The sequence below is a fragment of the Chanodichthys erythropterus genome, chromosome 11 (genome assembly GCF_024489055.1).
Source record: "Chanodichthys erythropterus isolate Z2021 chromosome 11, ASM2448905v1, whole genome shotgun sequence".
NCBI classification, from domain to species: Eukaryota; Metazoa; Chordata; class Actinopteri; order Cypriniformes; family Xenocyprididae; genus Chanodichthys; species Chanodichthys erythropterus.
In genome coordinates this window covers 39539476-39554717 of record NC_090231.1, presented here as the reverse complement: position 1 = coordinate 39554717, position 15242 = coordinate 39539476, and the positions used below count along the sequence as shown (strand labels likewise).

The window sequence follows — 15242 nt, the reverse complement described above, 5'->3', positions numbered from 1 at the left end:
ATTTTTTGTTTGATTGTGACTGTTATTGACACAAAAATTGAGGGTACGTTTACACGACAACAATATTCTAAAAATAGAAAAAAGTTTTTCCCTTCGCATTTTTCATGTACAGACAACAACATTCTTAAAACGATCCCTATTCACACAGATCTGTAAAAAAAAAAAAAAATGATCCTGCCAGACCAGTAGTTGGCGATGTCACTTTGTAAAGAAACACTGAAGGACTATAGACTGAACACGTATACCGTTATTGTTTTCAGAAAGTTGTACTTTGAAACCAGTTTGCATTTTTAGGCACCCAAAACACTGTCGTCGTATGAATGAACGGCCAAAACGCATTAAAATGTTTTCTGTTTTTAGTTAAAAAACGGCCCCTGCGTATTACATAGCAGCTTTTATTGGATATCTTTTATCACTTGTCACTTTATTGTATCAAATGAGGAATGAGGGCACGATGTTAACCGTGCTATAGAGGGAAAAAGTCAAAATAGAAACCAGCTACTTGTTCCTTACTTCAATCTTGACCTGACAAACAATTGTAGCTGCTATTTGCAAATTTTAGGTTATTTTTTGTAAGAAAAGTCAAAGGAAGGAAGAGAGATCCACAAATAGCACGCTCATGTTCGGCTCTCTGAAATAGATGAACTGTGGCTGTCTTTGAAGCTTTGATACAGTTCAATCGTTTGTTGTTCCTGAAGGTTAAAGAATCAAGTGAGCTCTGTCAAATTGAGTATCTTTGAACAGAAATCAAAACGCTTTCCTCTGCAATATGACACATGTATCCAATAAAAGAGACGCAGTGCATCCAGAGTCTAAATGCGTGTGTGTGTGTGTGTGTGTGTGTGTGTGTGTGTGTGTGTGTGTGTGTGTTATAAAGGTCTTTTTGTAGCATAAGGAATTCTGTGCTTCTGTTGTTTTTACTGTACTTTTTCTGTGGATTTGAACGACAGTGATTTTATTCACTTCGTTTTTTTCTTCAAGATCTATCTTGCCTTTTTCATTGTCAAACACTCCTATATTTTCTCTCTTTCTCTCACACGCACACACATTGCAGTTTAGCTCTAATGCAATTTCAGCGGCACAGTAAGCCCCTGGTCCGAATAATCCTTTCTTTTCTCCCCTCGCCTAATGAATATTTAAAGGACTGAGTGAATATTTAAAACAATGAGCAAATATTCAAAAGGCTCTGTCCGGTCATGACTATATTACTGTGGCTGTGGTGATTTTGGTTTTCATTTTAGAAAGCTAAGCACCTTGAACAAATATTTTGTTAGGTAACCTAAAAAAACATCTAAATAAGTCAAAATTTCGTCTTAAATCAGTAAATCAACCCGACTACATTCGTTTTTATCAGTCAGTGATACAGTTCTACTGGTTTCATGCTTTCAGCACCAAAGTCAAGGGTTTGATTTCCAAGTAAAACATTTTAATATGTGCTTCAATTGTGTATTAAGAAAGTAAATGTCTTTTTTTTTTTTTTGCCATTAAAATGTTGATTTTCTTAGGAAACAGATCCTGAGTCGCGTGTTCAGGTGACAGTGAACCAGCAGATACATGGCTCTGCTTCCATTTGGAAAAGCCTTGTTGACTCTAATAGATTCATATGACCCTGTGTGTGTGTGTGTGTATGTGTGTGTGTGTGTGTGTGGGCCACAGAGTTCAGCACGCCAGCCGCTTCCATAACTAGATCTGTCGAGTCTTTTATATCTCCGTTGCTGGCCTGACCACCACAGACCACATTTAATCAATACGTGTGTGCGTGTGTGTGCGTGTGTGTGCGCGCGTGTGTCTTGCTTTTATTTACTGCATTGTGATCAATAACAAGTATTATTTTCTGTCCACCTGTTTCTCTCCCTCCTTTTTAAAGTGTCATGATTTTCTGTGCAGGTGGTTCATTTCAGATATGACTCAGTCATATAAATGTAATCACAATTCAGACATATGCACAAGCCACTGACAGTGGAAAATGAGTGGCTCTCTCTTTCTTTCTATCTATATATATATATATATATATATATATATATATAATATAAGATAATACACACACACACACACACACACACACACACACACACACACATATATGTCTGTGCATATTTTTTTGTCTGTTCCTTCCTTTTTTTGATGACGTGCCAATTCCCATCCTGCGCTATTTTCTTTTCTTTCATTTGAGTAGATTCTCTTTTATGTACAACTGCTTAACGTACTTGTTTTCCTTAATGGAAGTGTGTGTGTGTGTGTGTGTGTGTGTGTGTGTGTGTGTGTGTGTGTGTGTGTGTGTGTGTGTGTGTGTGTGTTGTGCGCCTTGTGCCCACCTCCCTTCCTAAGGTCCTTTATATTTTTAGTCGGACAGGAGATGTAAGTGTTAATTAGAGAGCCGAGGGCTTTTTGTCGACTGACAACCCTTTTAGTAATGAAATAATAGTGGGGAGAACAAGTGTGGCTTATTGCACGTTTCTGACTTCAATTACAGCCAAGATCCTTTTTTTTCCCCATTACTTTTGAGTTATAGAGGAGAATTTCCTCCATCCCCATCTGCCCCCCTCTTCCCCCAAAACTATCTTTGGGAAAATAAATAAAAGGATGTTCAGACAAGAGGGGAATGATTCTCTTAAATAGACATCAAATGTGAGAATTTCTGAAGGCGGCTTCCATTTTCAGAGCTTTTGCGACAAAAGATTCTGCTCTAGTTTTCAATTTTACTACAAAAGCTCTGAATACAAATAAGACAATGTTTCTGAAACAACATGGTTTTTTGCAGTCTGTCTGGGGCAGGGCCATGAATCAAATTTTATTTTCAACTATGATTTTGGCTTCCAACGATTAGAAAAGATATTATAAAGCTATAAATGATTTATTTATTTTAATATTATTTTTTAATGTGTGTACTGTGTATGCCTGATGTTTCCTAAGTCAATGAGTAATCATGTTAAAGGGATAGTTCACCCAAAAATGAAAATTCTGTCATCATTTACTCACCCTTGAATTGTTCCAAACCTGTATAAATTTCTTTGTTGGGGCACCATTGACTTCCATAGTAGGAAAAAAAAATACTATGGAAGTCAACGGTGCCAACAAAAATGTTCAATTTCCCACATTCTTCAAAATATCTTCCTTTGTGTCATTTTTACAGGTTTGGAACAACTTGAGGTTGAGTAAATGATGACAGAATTTTCATTTTTGGGTGAACTATCCCTTTAAATGATCTTTTTCTAGATATTGACCAATATCATCATGATGATTTTTGCCATAATTGATCAGCCCTACTATTTAAGACAAAATTGTAAAAAAAAATAAATAAATAAATTAAATTAAATTAAATTAAATGTTTTCCAAAAGAAGCAAGGATGATTTTTCCCCGCCAGCTCAAAGCACTCTGTAAGCTTTCTGCTCCAGCTCTACTTCGGGTTTCTCCCTCGCTTGCTCTTAATGATTGTGGCGAGAGCATTACATAATCAAACATAATCACTTCAAAAAAATCCAGCACTCTTTGAACGTTGCTCTTCCAATCAAATTAGTGGACCTGAACTGAGATTATAAAGTATAGCAGTGTAATTTGTTTTATTTATATAAGTTTTAAGAAATGTAACCATTCTGATTCAATTTAAATGTCTGAGGGTTGTGTTTGAGGGTTATACACCATGTCTAGAGTTTATCACATAACTTATCACATAACATTTGTACTTCATATTTGTCACTTAAATAAGATATAATTATCTTCTGTAAAAGTCACAAATAACTCTTTTGTCACTAAATAGAGGGACTGAGCTTGGTCCATATCTTCAGTCACTACATTTTTTTATTTGTTCTGTCTGTTATTTTAACTGCAATGATTTTAAGCATGTCGCTCAGCTCATGCTCTTTCTATAACTAGCCGGCTAGCAGTTGTGTAGAGTTATTTCTGCTGATTTTTATGCTCATAGAATAACCTCCTTCTCTTTCTCTCCCTCCATCTGTCTCTTTATCGCTCATTCTCACTCTCAGGGTGGACCCCATCTCGTACGACACTCCCAAGCCGGGTGGCCACACGCGTTTTGTGTGCGTGTCAGACACACACTCACGGACAGATGGCATCCAGATGCCTTACGGGGACGTTCTCCTGCACACAGGGGACTTCACCGAGCTGGGCCTGCCCTCAGAGGTCAAGAAGTTTAACGACTGGTTAGGTAAAGAGCTGCGATTAACCACCGTTTAACCCCCTTGCATCACATCCGACCCTCACACACGCAGGGTTTAGCGACGTGTGAAGTGGTGGTGACAGGTTTTAGTGACTGAAGCTAATGGTCAGAAGAAGCTGAGTTTCTCCTTTCAGCATCTGTCAGCATAACAGAAAGTGTTCAGTGAGCTGTGTGCATCATTACTGGATTTTTTTTTCTGTTTAGTGAAGAATTCTGGGAACTATAAGTTATTTTATGAGGTGTTTATGCTGGTTTTGTTTTGTCAAAAATAGTCATTTTATACTCATTCAGAAGTTTGGTGTCAGTAAGAAATGTTTCAAAAATAAACGAATACTTTTATTCAGCAAGGACTCATTAAATTGATCTAAAGTAACAGTAAAGACTTGTACATTGAAGATTGCCATTTCAAATAAATGCTGTTTTTCGAACCTTCTATTCATCAAAGTATCCTGGAAAAAAGTCATAATAGTTTCCACCAAAATATATTAAGCTGTTTTCTTAAGCTGTTTTCAATATTGATAATAATAAGAAATGTTTATTGAGCAAATCAACATATTAGAATGATTTCTGAAAGATCATGTGACACTCAAGACGGCAGAAATGTCTGCTGGAAACTTAGCTTTGTCATCACAGGAATAAATTACATTTCAAAATATATTAAAATAAAAAACGTTATTTTAAATTAGAGATGCACCCGTCGACCTGCCATAATTCGGCTTTTATTATCTCTATTCCGGACTTGCACACAAACTGCATTGCAGTCATTTCCCAAAATGTCTTCTGTGTGGAAATATTACAAAGTCTGTAACAGGACTTTAACACAGGCCAGAGACGTGACACGTTAAAGACAGATGCAAAGAGAAGAGGTGGCAGAAAAAATACTACCAGGCACAAGTTCACTTTTCACAATGCTCGAAATATTGGAAGAGAAATAGCAGTACCCAAAGAAACTGCTGCTGTTCCATAAGCGCCACCTACTGTCAGAGAGTGAATTAGCATTTTATTCAGTCCGTCTGCTGTTTTTGTTTGTGCAGGTGTGTCTTATGTAGCATAATTTCACAAATCTAAAGTCAGACCATACTGTTTTTGCGGTAACACTTTACAATATGGTTCATTAGTTAACATTAGTTAACTATATTAGTTAACATGAACTAATAATGAACTGCACTTCTACAGCATTTATTAATCTTTGTTAATATTAATTTCAACATTTACTAATACATTATTAAAATCTCGTTAACATTAGTTAATGCACTGTGAACCAACATGAACAAACAATGAACAACTGTATTTTCATTAACTAAAGTTAACGAATATTAGTAAATACAGTAACAAATGTATTTCTCATGGTTAATTCATGTTAGTTAATACATTGTCTAATGTTTAAAGGTGCCGTAGAATGTCTTTTCAAAAGATGTAATATAAGTCTAAGGTGTCCCCTGAATGTGTCTGTGAAGTTTCAGCTCAAAATACCCCATAGATTTTTTTTTTTTTATGAATTTTTTTAACTGCCTATTTTGGGGCATCATTAACTATGCACCGATTCAGGCTGCGGCCCCTTTAAATCTCTCGCTCCCTGCCCTCCCGAGCTCTCGACTATAAGTGCAGTTATACAGTGCATAAACAAAGTTCACACAGCTAATATAACCCTCAAATGGATCTTTGCAAGATGTTCGTCATTCATGCTGCATGCATGCATCGATTCCTGTTAGTATAGTATTTATTTGAACGTTTACATTTGATTCTGAATGAGTTTGAAGCTATATGCTCTGTGGCTAACGGGCTAATGCTACACTGTTGGAGAGATTTATAAAGAATGAAGTTGTGAATTATACAGACTGCACATGTTTAAAAATGAAAATAGCGATAGCTCTCTAGTCTCTGTGAATACAGTAATAAACGATGGTAACTTTAACCACATTTAACAGTACATTAGCAACATGCTAACGAAACATTTAGAAAGACAATTTACAAATATCACTAAAAATATCATGTAATCATGGATCATGTCAGTTATTATCGCTCCATCTGCCATTTTTCGCTATTGTTCTTGCTTGCTTACCTAGTCTGTTGATTCAGCTGTGCACAGATCCAGAAGTTAATACTGCCTTGTGTAATGCCTTAAACATGGGCTGGCATATGCAAATATTGGGGTCACACATATTAATGATCCCGACTGTTACGTAACAGTCAGTGTTATGTTGAGATTTCCCTGTTTTCCGGAGGTCTTTTAAACAAATGAGATTTATATAAGAAGGAGGAAGCAATGGAGTTTAAAACTCAACATATGTCTTTTCCATGTACTGAACTCTTGTTATTCAACTATGCTGAGGTAAATAAAATTTTTGATTCTAGGGCACCTTGAACACACCAATGAACATTATTGTAAAGTGTTACCATTTTTGCTTCAAATTAATCTAATTAAGAAACAACAATGTGCAGCATCTTTGTTTGGACCGTGATTAAAAGTGGTAGCCCCTAATTTTAAATGGCTGCAGATATTTTTTGTTTAAGGCCAGTATGCCTGTTATAGAGCAAATAAACAACAAATACATTTGCTTAAACAGAGAAAAAAAATAGGCAACCGGCGTCAAAATCAGCCAATTTGTAAAGTAATTGTAAAGAAATCTGAATCAGAATCGTCCATGAAAAATCATGATCGGTGCATTACTATTTTAAATGGTAATGACTTTTGACAACATTACTGTTTTACAGCAAATAAATGCAGCCTTGGTGAGCGTAAGAGATTGATTTTTGATTGATTGATCAAATATTGGTAATCCAGAATCTTTTACACTAGAAGTATACAATTTTGCATCAGTTTGAGGCTGTTTACTAAAACAGACCAATCAGCAACAGTAAAACGAAGGAACAGTCCATTGAAAATGATTCTAATGACTTTGAATGGGTTATGTAATTAAATATTTTGCACAAAGTGATAATGTTTATAAAATATATACATGATTAGTTTAAAAGTATATACATGATTATAAACCAAAAATACATACATAAAATTCATAATAGAAAAATATATTTATATTTCTAAAAATTATTATTTATTTTTTTCAGACTGACTAGGACAATAGTGGTAGGAAAGACGGTTCTGTTGATTATAACCGGTGTGATCTTTTTTCTTTTTTTTTATCTGATGTAGACTGTGAGAATTATTTTGTATTTTCAACATGACATTCTAATTACAGATTCATAGGAGAGCAATGGGTACTTCATTAGCAACTAATTATGCTTATTTATGTAGGGTTAAATTCAACATGATTCTATGTGTAAGAATAATCCTCTGAGAAAATGATGTAGAATACAGATGAAGAAATAACTGAAGATTCTGAATATCACCATTTTTAGCCTTATTTATTTATTCTATCTATAGAAATTATTAAAGATTTTGCCAACGTTTTGCATTCACATTCACAGATTGGTAATAACTATTACATTTTATGTTTTCGTAAACCTTCGCGTAAATTTTGATTTATAGATGGCTGTATGCTAATTACTAGTATATTAATTAACCATCTGTCAGTAGCTATTGCAAAAGTATGTTTTCAGTCAAAAACAAATCATGCTTTTCCAGACAAATGTATGATTTGTTTTTGACAAAAAGCCTCAGATCGTAGCCAGCTTGCAGCACGTGGCCGTCACAGACGTTCTTACTGTGACACACTGCGAGATTGATAGATTTAAAATTGAAACATCAGTCCTGACTTCCATAACTCTTGTTAATATATCTGTTTGGAGGCCCTTGATGCGTGACGTGCTCTCATTATTTTGAGCTGTGGCACAGCGAGTATCACACACACACAAAATCTAGTTATGTAGTGTGTTAGCATGCATGGAGTTTATAATTTGCATAAGCCTTGGTCTTTTTGTACTGCACTCTGTTTAAACCAAATCTTTTTTTTTTTTCTTTTTTTTTTTCTAGGGAATTCGTCTTTTAATGTGTTTTCATTTCAGTTAGAAAGACATAAAGTCATTCCTGCATTTGAACTGTGGGTTATTTGAGTTTATATTTAGCTTTAATTGAACTACTTTAATATGGTGTTTTGTTTACTGTTGATGAAAAAAGAAAAAGTGCCAAATACAGAATAATTAACTTTACCACTCTACAAATACTGTGGTATTACCATTGTTTTTGGACATTAGGCTACACTATGGTAAAACCATTTTTATGATGATATCTTGAAATTATGTATATACCAGAGTATTGAATGATTTCCATATTTGTGTAAAATTGTATTTAAATGGTAATTTAATTTGTATTTCAAACAGTTCTACCATAGTATTACCATAGTTCATGTCCAAAAAAAAAGAGATGATAATGTGGTATTTTTTATTTTGACATTCGATTGGTTCCTTGAAATGTAGTTTAAGAAGTTCCTGTATTGTTTTGATCATGTATGTAGTAAATCCTTTACCTCAAATCCTTTTTGATCCTGTGCTTTGGTTGAGGTGTAGATCAAAACCCATGTGATTAAATCAAACGGTTGCCGGCTCTGACATCCTGAGCTCTATTGGCGCCAGGGAGTCTTGGGCCGAGGGTTTGGGATGTTGGCACCTGATGAAGCCATAAAGCGGTCACATTGACCCTGTGGAGCCGCTCACACCGCTGACCTTCAGACCAGCGAGCCTGGTGTATTGTCATTTGGCCTCTCGACATGAGCCATGTGCCACAATTATTCAATGATGAAAGCGAACAACTATATACAAGTTAAAAGTGCTACACTAAAATTGCTAGTTTAACAATTTTTTTGTAATGTGACCGTAGTTCAGCTGTTTTTGTATCACATTATATCGCAAATACTTTACACAAGAATATGAACAGACACTTCCAGCTACGCAAACTCAATTTCATACATAACTATAATCCTGAAAAGAGTCGGACTGCTAATACACTGTTGTATTCTATTATAAATAGGGCTTTACCACTGCGCTTAACCCCGGGTTATCGTCGATCTAAACACCGCTTTTAACCCAGGTTGAAGAAGCATTTCACACTTGTAATTTAGATGAGGGGTTAGCACTGCTTTTTACCCAGGGTTACCTTTTTACTCTTTTACTTTTGCTCTGGAGCAGAGATAACACTGCTTTTGCGGTGTTAACTCCACATTTTTGCCAAACTTGTACAGTTTGAAACGATGCAGTGTTTGAATGTTACGACTAGATGCTTAGCAACCGACAACCACGTGCGTGCCTTATCACGTGCTTTGGGTAGACACAGAAACGCAATGTATATAAACGGTCGTTTCTGCATATGATAGGAAAAACGCCAAACGGCGATGGAAAACAACAGTTGGAGACCGTTTCATTCTTACATTCTAAACTTGATATTACAATTAGCAATGTGTAATACGAGGACACGCAATGTTATAGCCTTTATGTAAACGGGTCACATGCTGCATTTGTCCAGTCAGTAACACTGACACCGCAAATATATAGGGACTTTAACCCAGGGTTAACGAATGTGCGATGTGAAACGGCAGTTTATAAATACCCAGGATTAACTGTTAACCCGGGGTATATTACGAGCTGTGTGAAACGTGAATAAAGATAACCAAGGATTCCATTTACCCGGGGTTTAGAATGACCCAGGGTTAACTATTTCAAGTGTGAAAAGCCCTAATAGGCACTATGAAAAACAAATGTTAGCATAATCCAGGGGTAGGCAAGTTCGGTCCTAGAGAGCCGCTGTCCTGCTGAGTTTAGCTCCAACCTTAATCAAACACACCTGAACAAGCTAATCAAGGTCTTCAGGATTACTAAGGTTATAGGCAGCTGAAGGGTTTTTTTCAGGGTTGGAGCTAAACTCTAGGCTCTCTAGGACCGAACTTGCCTACCCCTGGCATAAACTGTCTTCTATATTTTCTCTTTCAGCTCAGCTGCTCTTCTGGTTTAGTAAGAGAATCTTGCTAAGAAAGTTAGTTAAAGCCAGTATGTTTGCAGCTTACCTGATTTGATTCAGTGAATTGGTTCATTCAGAAATCAGATTCGCTGATTCATATGAGTCCTCACTCATACGTGTTTATAAAATTGTCATTTTTCTATTTTTTTTTTTTTTTTTTACTTTGCAAAATATTTAGCTATATTTATAATAATGTTAACAATATACAGTAGTCAACATTTGAAGTGGATCAAAAAAGTTAATCAAAATTGTCCTAAGAACTAAGTTGTCCTAAGAGGAAGGTTTTGATCCACTTCAAATGTTGACTACTATATTTAGTTAAAGGTGCCATTGAACGTTTTTTTACAAGATGTAATATAAGTCTAAGGTGTCCCCTGAATGTGTCTGTGAAGTTTCAGCTCAAAAAATTAATTTTTTTAGCTGCCTATTTTGGGGCATAATTAGAAATGCGCCGATTCATGTTGCAGCCCCTTTAAATGCTCATGCTCCCCGCCCCCAAAGTTTACACTGCTAATATAACCCTCAAAATGGATCTTTACGAAGTGTTCGTCATGCATACTGCATGCATGCGTCGGATTATGTGAGTATTGTATTTATTTGGATGTTTACATTTGATTCTGAATTAATTTGAGGCTGTGATCCGTGGCTACCGGCTAATGCTACACTGTCGGAGAGATTTATAAAGAATGAAGTTGTGTTTATGAATTATACAGACTGCAAGTGTTTAATAATGAAAATAGCGACATGATCTCTGTGAATACAGTAAGAAACAATGGTAACTTTAACCACATTTATCAGTACTAGCAACATGTTAATGAAACATTTAGAAAGACAGTTTACAAATATCACTAAAAATATCATGATATCATGGATCATGTCAGTTATTATTGCTCCATCTGCCATTTTTCGCTATTGTTCTTGCTTGCTTACCTAGTCTGATGATTCAGCTGTGCACATCCAGAAGTCCTGCCCTTGTCTAATGCTTTGAACATGAGCTGGCATATGCAAATATTGGGGGCGTACACCCCGACTGTTACGTAACAGTCGGTGTTATGTTGAGATTTGCCTGTTCTTCAGAGGTCTTTTAAACAAATGAGATTTATATAAGAAGGAGGAAACAATGAGTTTGAAACTCACAGTATGTCATTTCCATGTACTGAACTCTTGTTATTTAACTATGCCAAGATAAATTCAATTTTTAATTCTAGGGCACCTTTAAATACTGCATTTGCCATTGTTTTCAATGCAATGTTTTTAGGTTTTATTAATTACTTTTTTGTATGTATTCAGATCCTCAATTTTGGGCCACAAAACTGCTCTGTTTTTTGGGGGGGGGTTTTAATATAATTTGAGAATTTTGTTAGAAACTTGTGCTAGTAGCTTGTAGCAGCTAACTACACTCACAACAAATGCTAGGTTGTTTCAACTTAAGTTTGGGTCAATTTTTTAATTACATTTTTGGTCCCACTTTATATTACGTGTCCATAACTACTATGTACTTGCATCAAAAAATAAGTACAGTGTACTTATTGTGTTTATATTGTATTGCAAAACACTTTTGCTGATATTGAGGTGGGATATGGGTAAGGTTAGGGACAGGTTTGGTGGTATGGGTAGATTTAAAGGGTTTGTTCACCCAAAAATCTTTCTGTCATTAAGGACTCACCCTCATGTCGTCCCAAACCCAGAAGACCTTCGTTTGTCTTCTGAACACAAATAATTTTTTTTTTTTGATGAAATCCAATGGTATCTGATCCACCCATAGGCAGCAACTACATTGCAACATGATCTAATATAAAGTGGGACCACATTTTTTTAAAACAATGGTTGGGTTTGTCCATATTTGTCCCAAACATGGGTTGAAACATCCTAGCATTTTTTGGAGTGTACTTTTTACTATAGTTTAGATATTCAGTTAATTTTAAGTAGTCCTGGCAAGTTGCCATTTCGAAGAAGCACTTGTATTTGTACTTGCAGGAGCTTGATTTTTTGATGTCACAGGCTCTTAGTTTGTCCTTCGCCTCGTCATTCCATCCATGCATACGCTCTTGTCACACACGGTTGAAATAGTGCATCAGAAGGGATGAAACGGAGAGAGCTGTCAGCAGTCTTTCCATCCCTCCATCTATCAACGTACTTGACGCCACATTTTTTTTCGTATCCGGCATGTGACACCAGCAGCTTTTGAAGTGCCTGGTGGTCGGAGAATGATCCGACTTTCTTATTATTCACGTCCCAAAGGAAACCTGACGATGAAATTATTTTTCACATCATAGCTTTTTGTTGTAAACACGCAGCTGGGTGCCGATAGATAATCTCATGACGGCTGAAAGCTGTCTTCTGTCAAAAACATGTTTGGATAAAAGAGTTTAGGCACTTTAAAACAAATCGTTCCCTCAAACATGACGTGATGATGGAGTAGTTTATATAAGCCTTTTGACGAACTCAAAGAACGTCGCTCAGATGAGCCTGTAGTGGATCTTCGGGAAAACTGATTTTTTTGTGTGTTTTTATTATCCGAGCCAAAGCGTTTCGGTTATATTTTCCCTAGTTCTGTAGTATAAATGCTTGCATTTCTTTCCAAGGTCGCTACTTTGTTCTTTAGCAGTAGGGGACAAATGATACAGGAGAAAAAAAACATGAAGGGACTTTATAAATGAAACTTTCAAAGGGAAATTGGTGTTGTTTATATTAGACCTTTTAAATACTGCTGGGTTTGTCTTTCCTCTCTTTTTTCCTCTCTCTCTTGCATTTGCTTCATTTACCATGCATTTTCTTGAAGCGTAGCTTGCTTTTGTTTGTTTTTCTGGCAAGAAAGCCCAGCCACTAATCGTTGTCATTGATCATGGTTTTTGTTGATAAGTGGGATCGATTCTCAGGAATCGTTCAGTGGGAATGAGGTTTCTTTGCTAAAGTTCAGTTCTGCTCAATATCTCGCCCGTGAGATCTGACCTGTGCTTCTCTGCATGGGATTCATGAGTGCAAACATGGATCTGTGCACCATAAATAAGGAGCTTTTCTAGGTCTTGACTTCGTTTGTCTGAGTTCACTGTTTATTTCTTTGATCAATGCAGGACAGCCAATTGATCCCATGTCAAATAGATCAACTTTGTTCCTTTGTTTTGCAATGTTGTGAGAGCAGCAAAAGAACGTGTTTACTAGGATATAGGGGTAGTTCACCCTAAAATTACAGTTCTGTTATTATTCACTCATCCTCATGTCATTGCAACCTTTATGACTTTTGTTGTATTGAACAGGAGAGGTTTATTTCTGAAGAATATCCTGCTTGCTCTTTACAATAGGGCACATATGCATCAAAAAAGTATCTTAAAGTAGTTACCAAAATTTAAGCTTAGGGGTGGGTTATATGACCAAAATCGGTCATATAACCACTTTACGGTGTAAATTAAATATACATTTTTTTCTTATTAAAAAAAGCAGTGAGAGATTTTCTCTCTTTTTTGTTGTTTGATTAGCATTAATGACAGCAGGTAAATTTGGATGCTGTCCCTTTAAGACTGACTGCACTGGTCCATTATACTCAAGCCTTGTCTTTCTCAACTGTACCTTCACTTAAGACATAAATGGCTCTGTTTACTTGCAAATACGTGGTCACTTTGACACATATGTGTGTGTATTTAACCGTTCAAGCCCAGCTAGGCGGCAAAAAGCACTCGCGCGCTCTATGAGCAGTGGCTTCATGTCGCGCATCTCTCAGACAGCGCTGAGAAACCGTCTCTCAGAGAGCACTTGCAAATGCTGAAATGGGTTGTCTTTCACTGCTAACTGCGCTTCAACGGTTTAAAACCCCTTGTTTTTAAACCGCAATGCTTAAAAACTCATACAAATAATAAGCTTTCGTGACCGGGCATCATAGCAACCTCACGTGATTGTAACTGCGATAGAGACGATAGTCTAAAATCTGAAGTTTCATAAATTTCATCTCCAATTTCACAAAAAGACTACTAGCCTAACTAACATAAGTAAAAAAAAATAAATATTATAACTAAATAACTTAAAAATAAAATCTTGCTGAAGACAAGTAAGCAGTCAGTGATAAAACAGGAACAAAGAAATTAATTACAAGCAACAGGACAAAAAACTTCAATAGAACAAAGACACAAATGAAATAGACCTACCTGAAAAACTTTGAGCATTAGATAGGCATATAAATAGGCTACTACACAAATTGTATAAAGTAATCAAATACGCAAAACCATTGCATAGTCTTCACTGTCTTCACAAGTTACGAAAGCGATTCAGTCAAGAACAATGAAATTGTTTAATTAATGGCATAGACGGCAGCAAGTATATATTAGGCTGCTGTCATTTTAAGACCAAATGCACTCATCTAATATACTGATACACATGTGCTTTGTTTACATTCACTTAGATATAAACAACTGTTTGAGGATACTCACAAAGATGTGCATTTTGACACATTAAGTGAAAGTGAAGCATTCCAGTTATATTTTCACAAAAAGCAGCAATAAGCATGATTAACTGGTGTGCGTTCGTGCCCAATAAGTTGCCAAAGATAACTTGAGTTCAGTACTCACATGCTGTATGAGCAGCAGCTTTATGTGTGCGTGTTTTATTTGTTCACTCCGAAACAGTTTCTCAGACAGCGCGCATATGCTAAAATGAGTCCTCGCTGCTTGTTGCACTTGTACAGTTTAAAATCACTTGTTTTTTTAATCTGCAAGTAGGGCTGGGCGATATATCGCATGTAATTTTCACGCACATTTCGTCAGTAAAGCCAGTTCCCTGATTACCGCTAAATCGCCATCACCTGCTTTCAATTTTAAATTATCATTTTACAAAAGCAATAAGTGACGAAATACTTATCATTACACTGTGACCCAGTCCCCATTTCCTTCGTAATACAGTATGAAAAAGTGAACAGGATATTCTTCAAAAATGAATATTTTGTATTAAATGAAAGAAGAAATGAAGATATTTTAGTTTGGAAAAACCTGATGGCAAGTAAAAATGAGTTTTCATTTTTTGGGTGTACTGTTCCTTTAATTTATGATTGAACTTTTTGTGATTTGTGCTGTTGGGCTTTCTGGTACCATGTGCTCATTGTTTTTAATTCTATTCATCAAATCCTACATGTTTTTTGCGGCAACAGTTCGAACAACTTGACGAAT

General features: G+C 36.0%; 1 protein-coding gene across 1 annotated transcript in view; it reads left to right on the top strand.

Annotated features, from left to right (window-relative positions):
• mpped2a (metallophosphoesterase domain containing 2a) overlaps positions 1-15242 on the top strand; it is a 75351-nt gene that overhangs the window by 13615 nt on the left and 46494 nt on the right. Inside the window, exon 3 of the mRNA XM_067400987.1 lies at positions 3985-4166. Within this exon, the coding sequence (XP_067257088.1) occupies positions 3985-4166 (182 nt within the window). The remainder of the gene's footprint in view (positions 1-3984; positions 4167-15242) is intronic.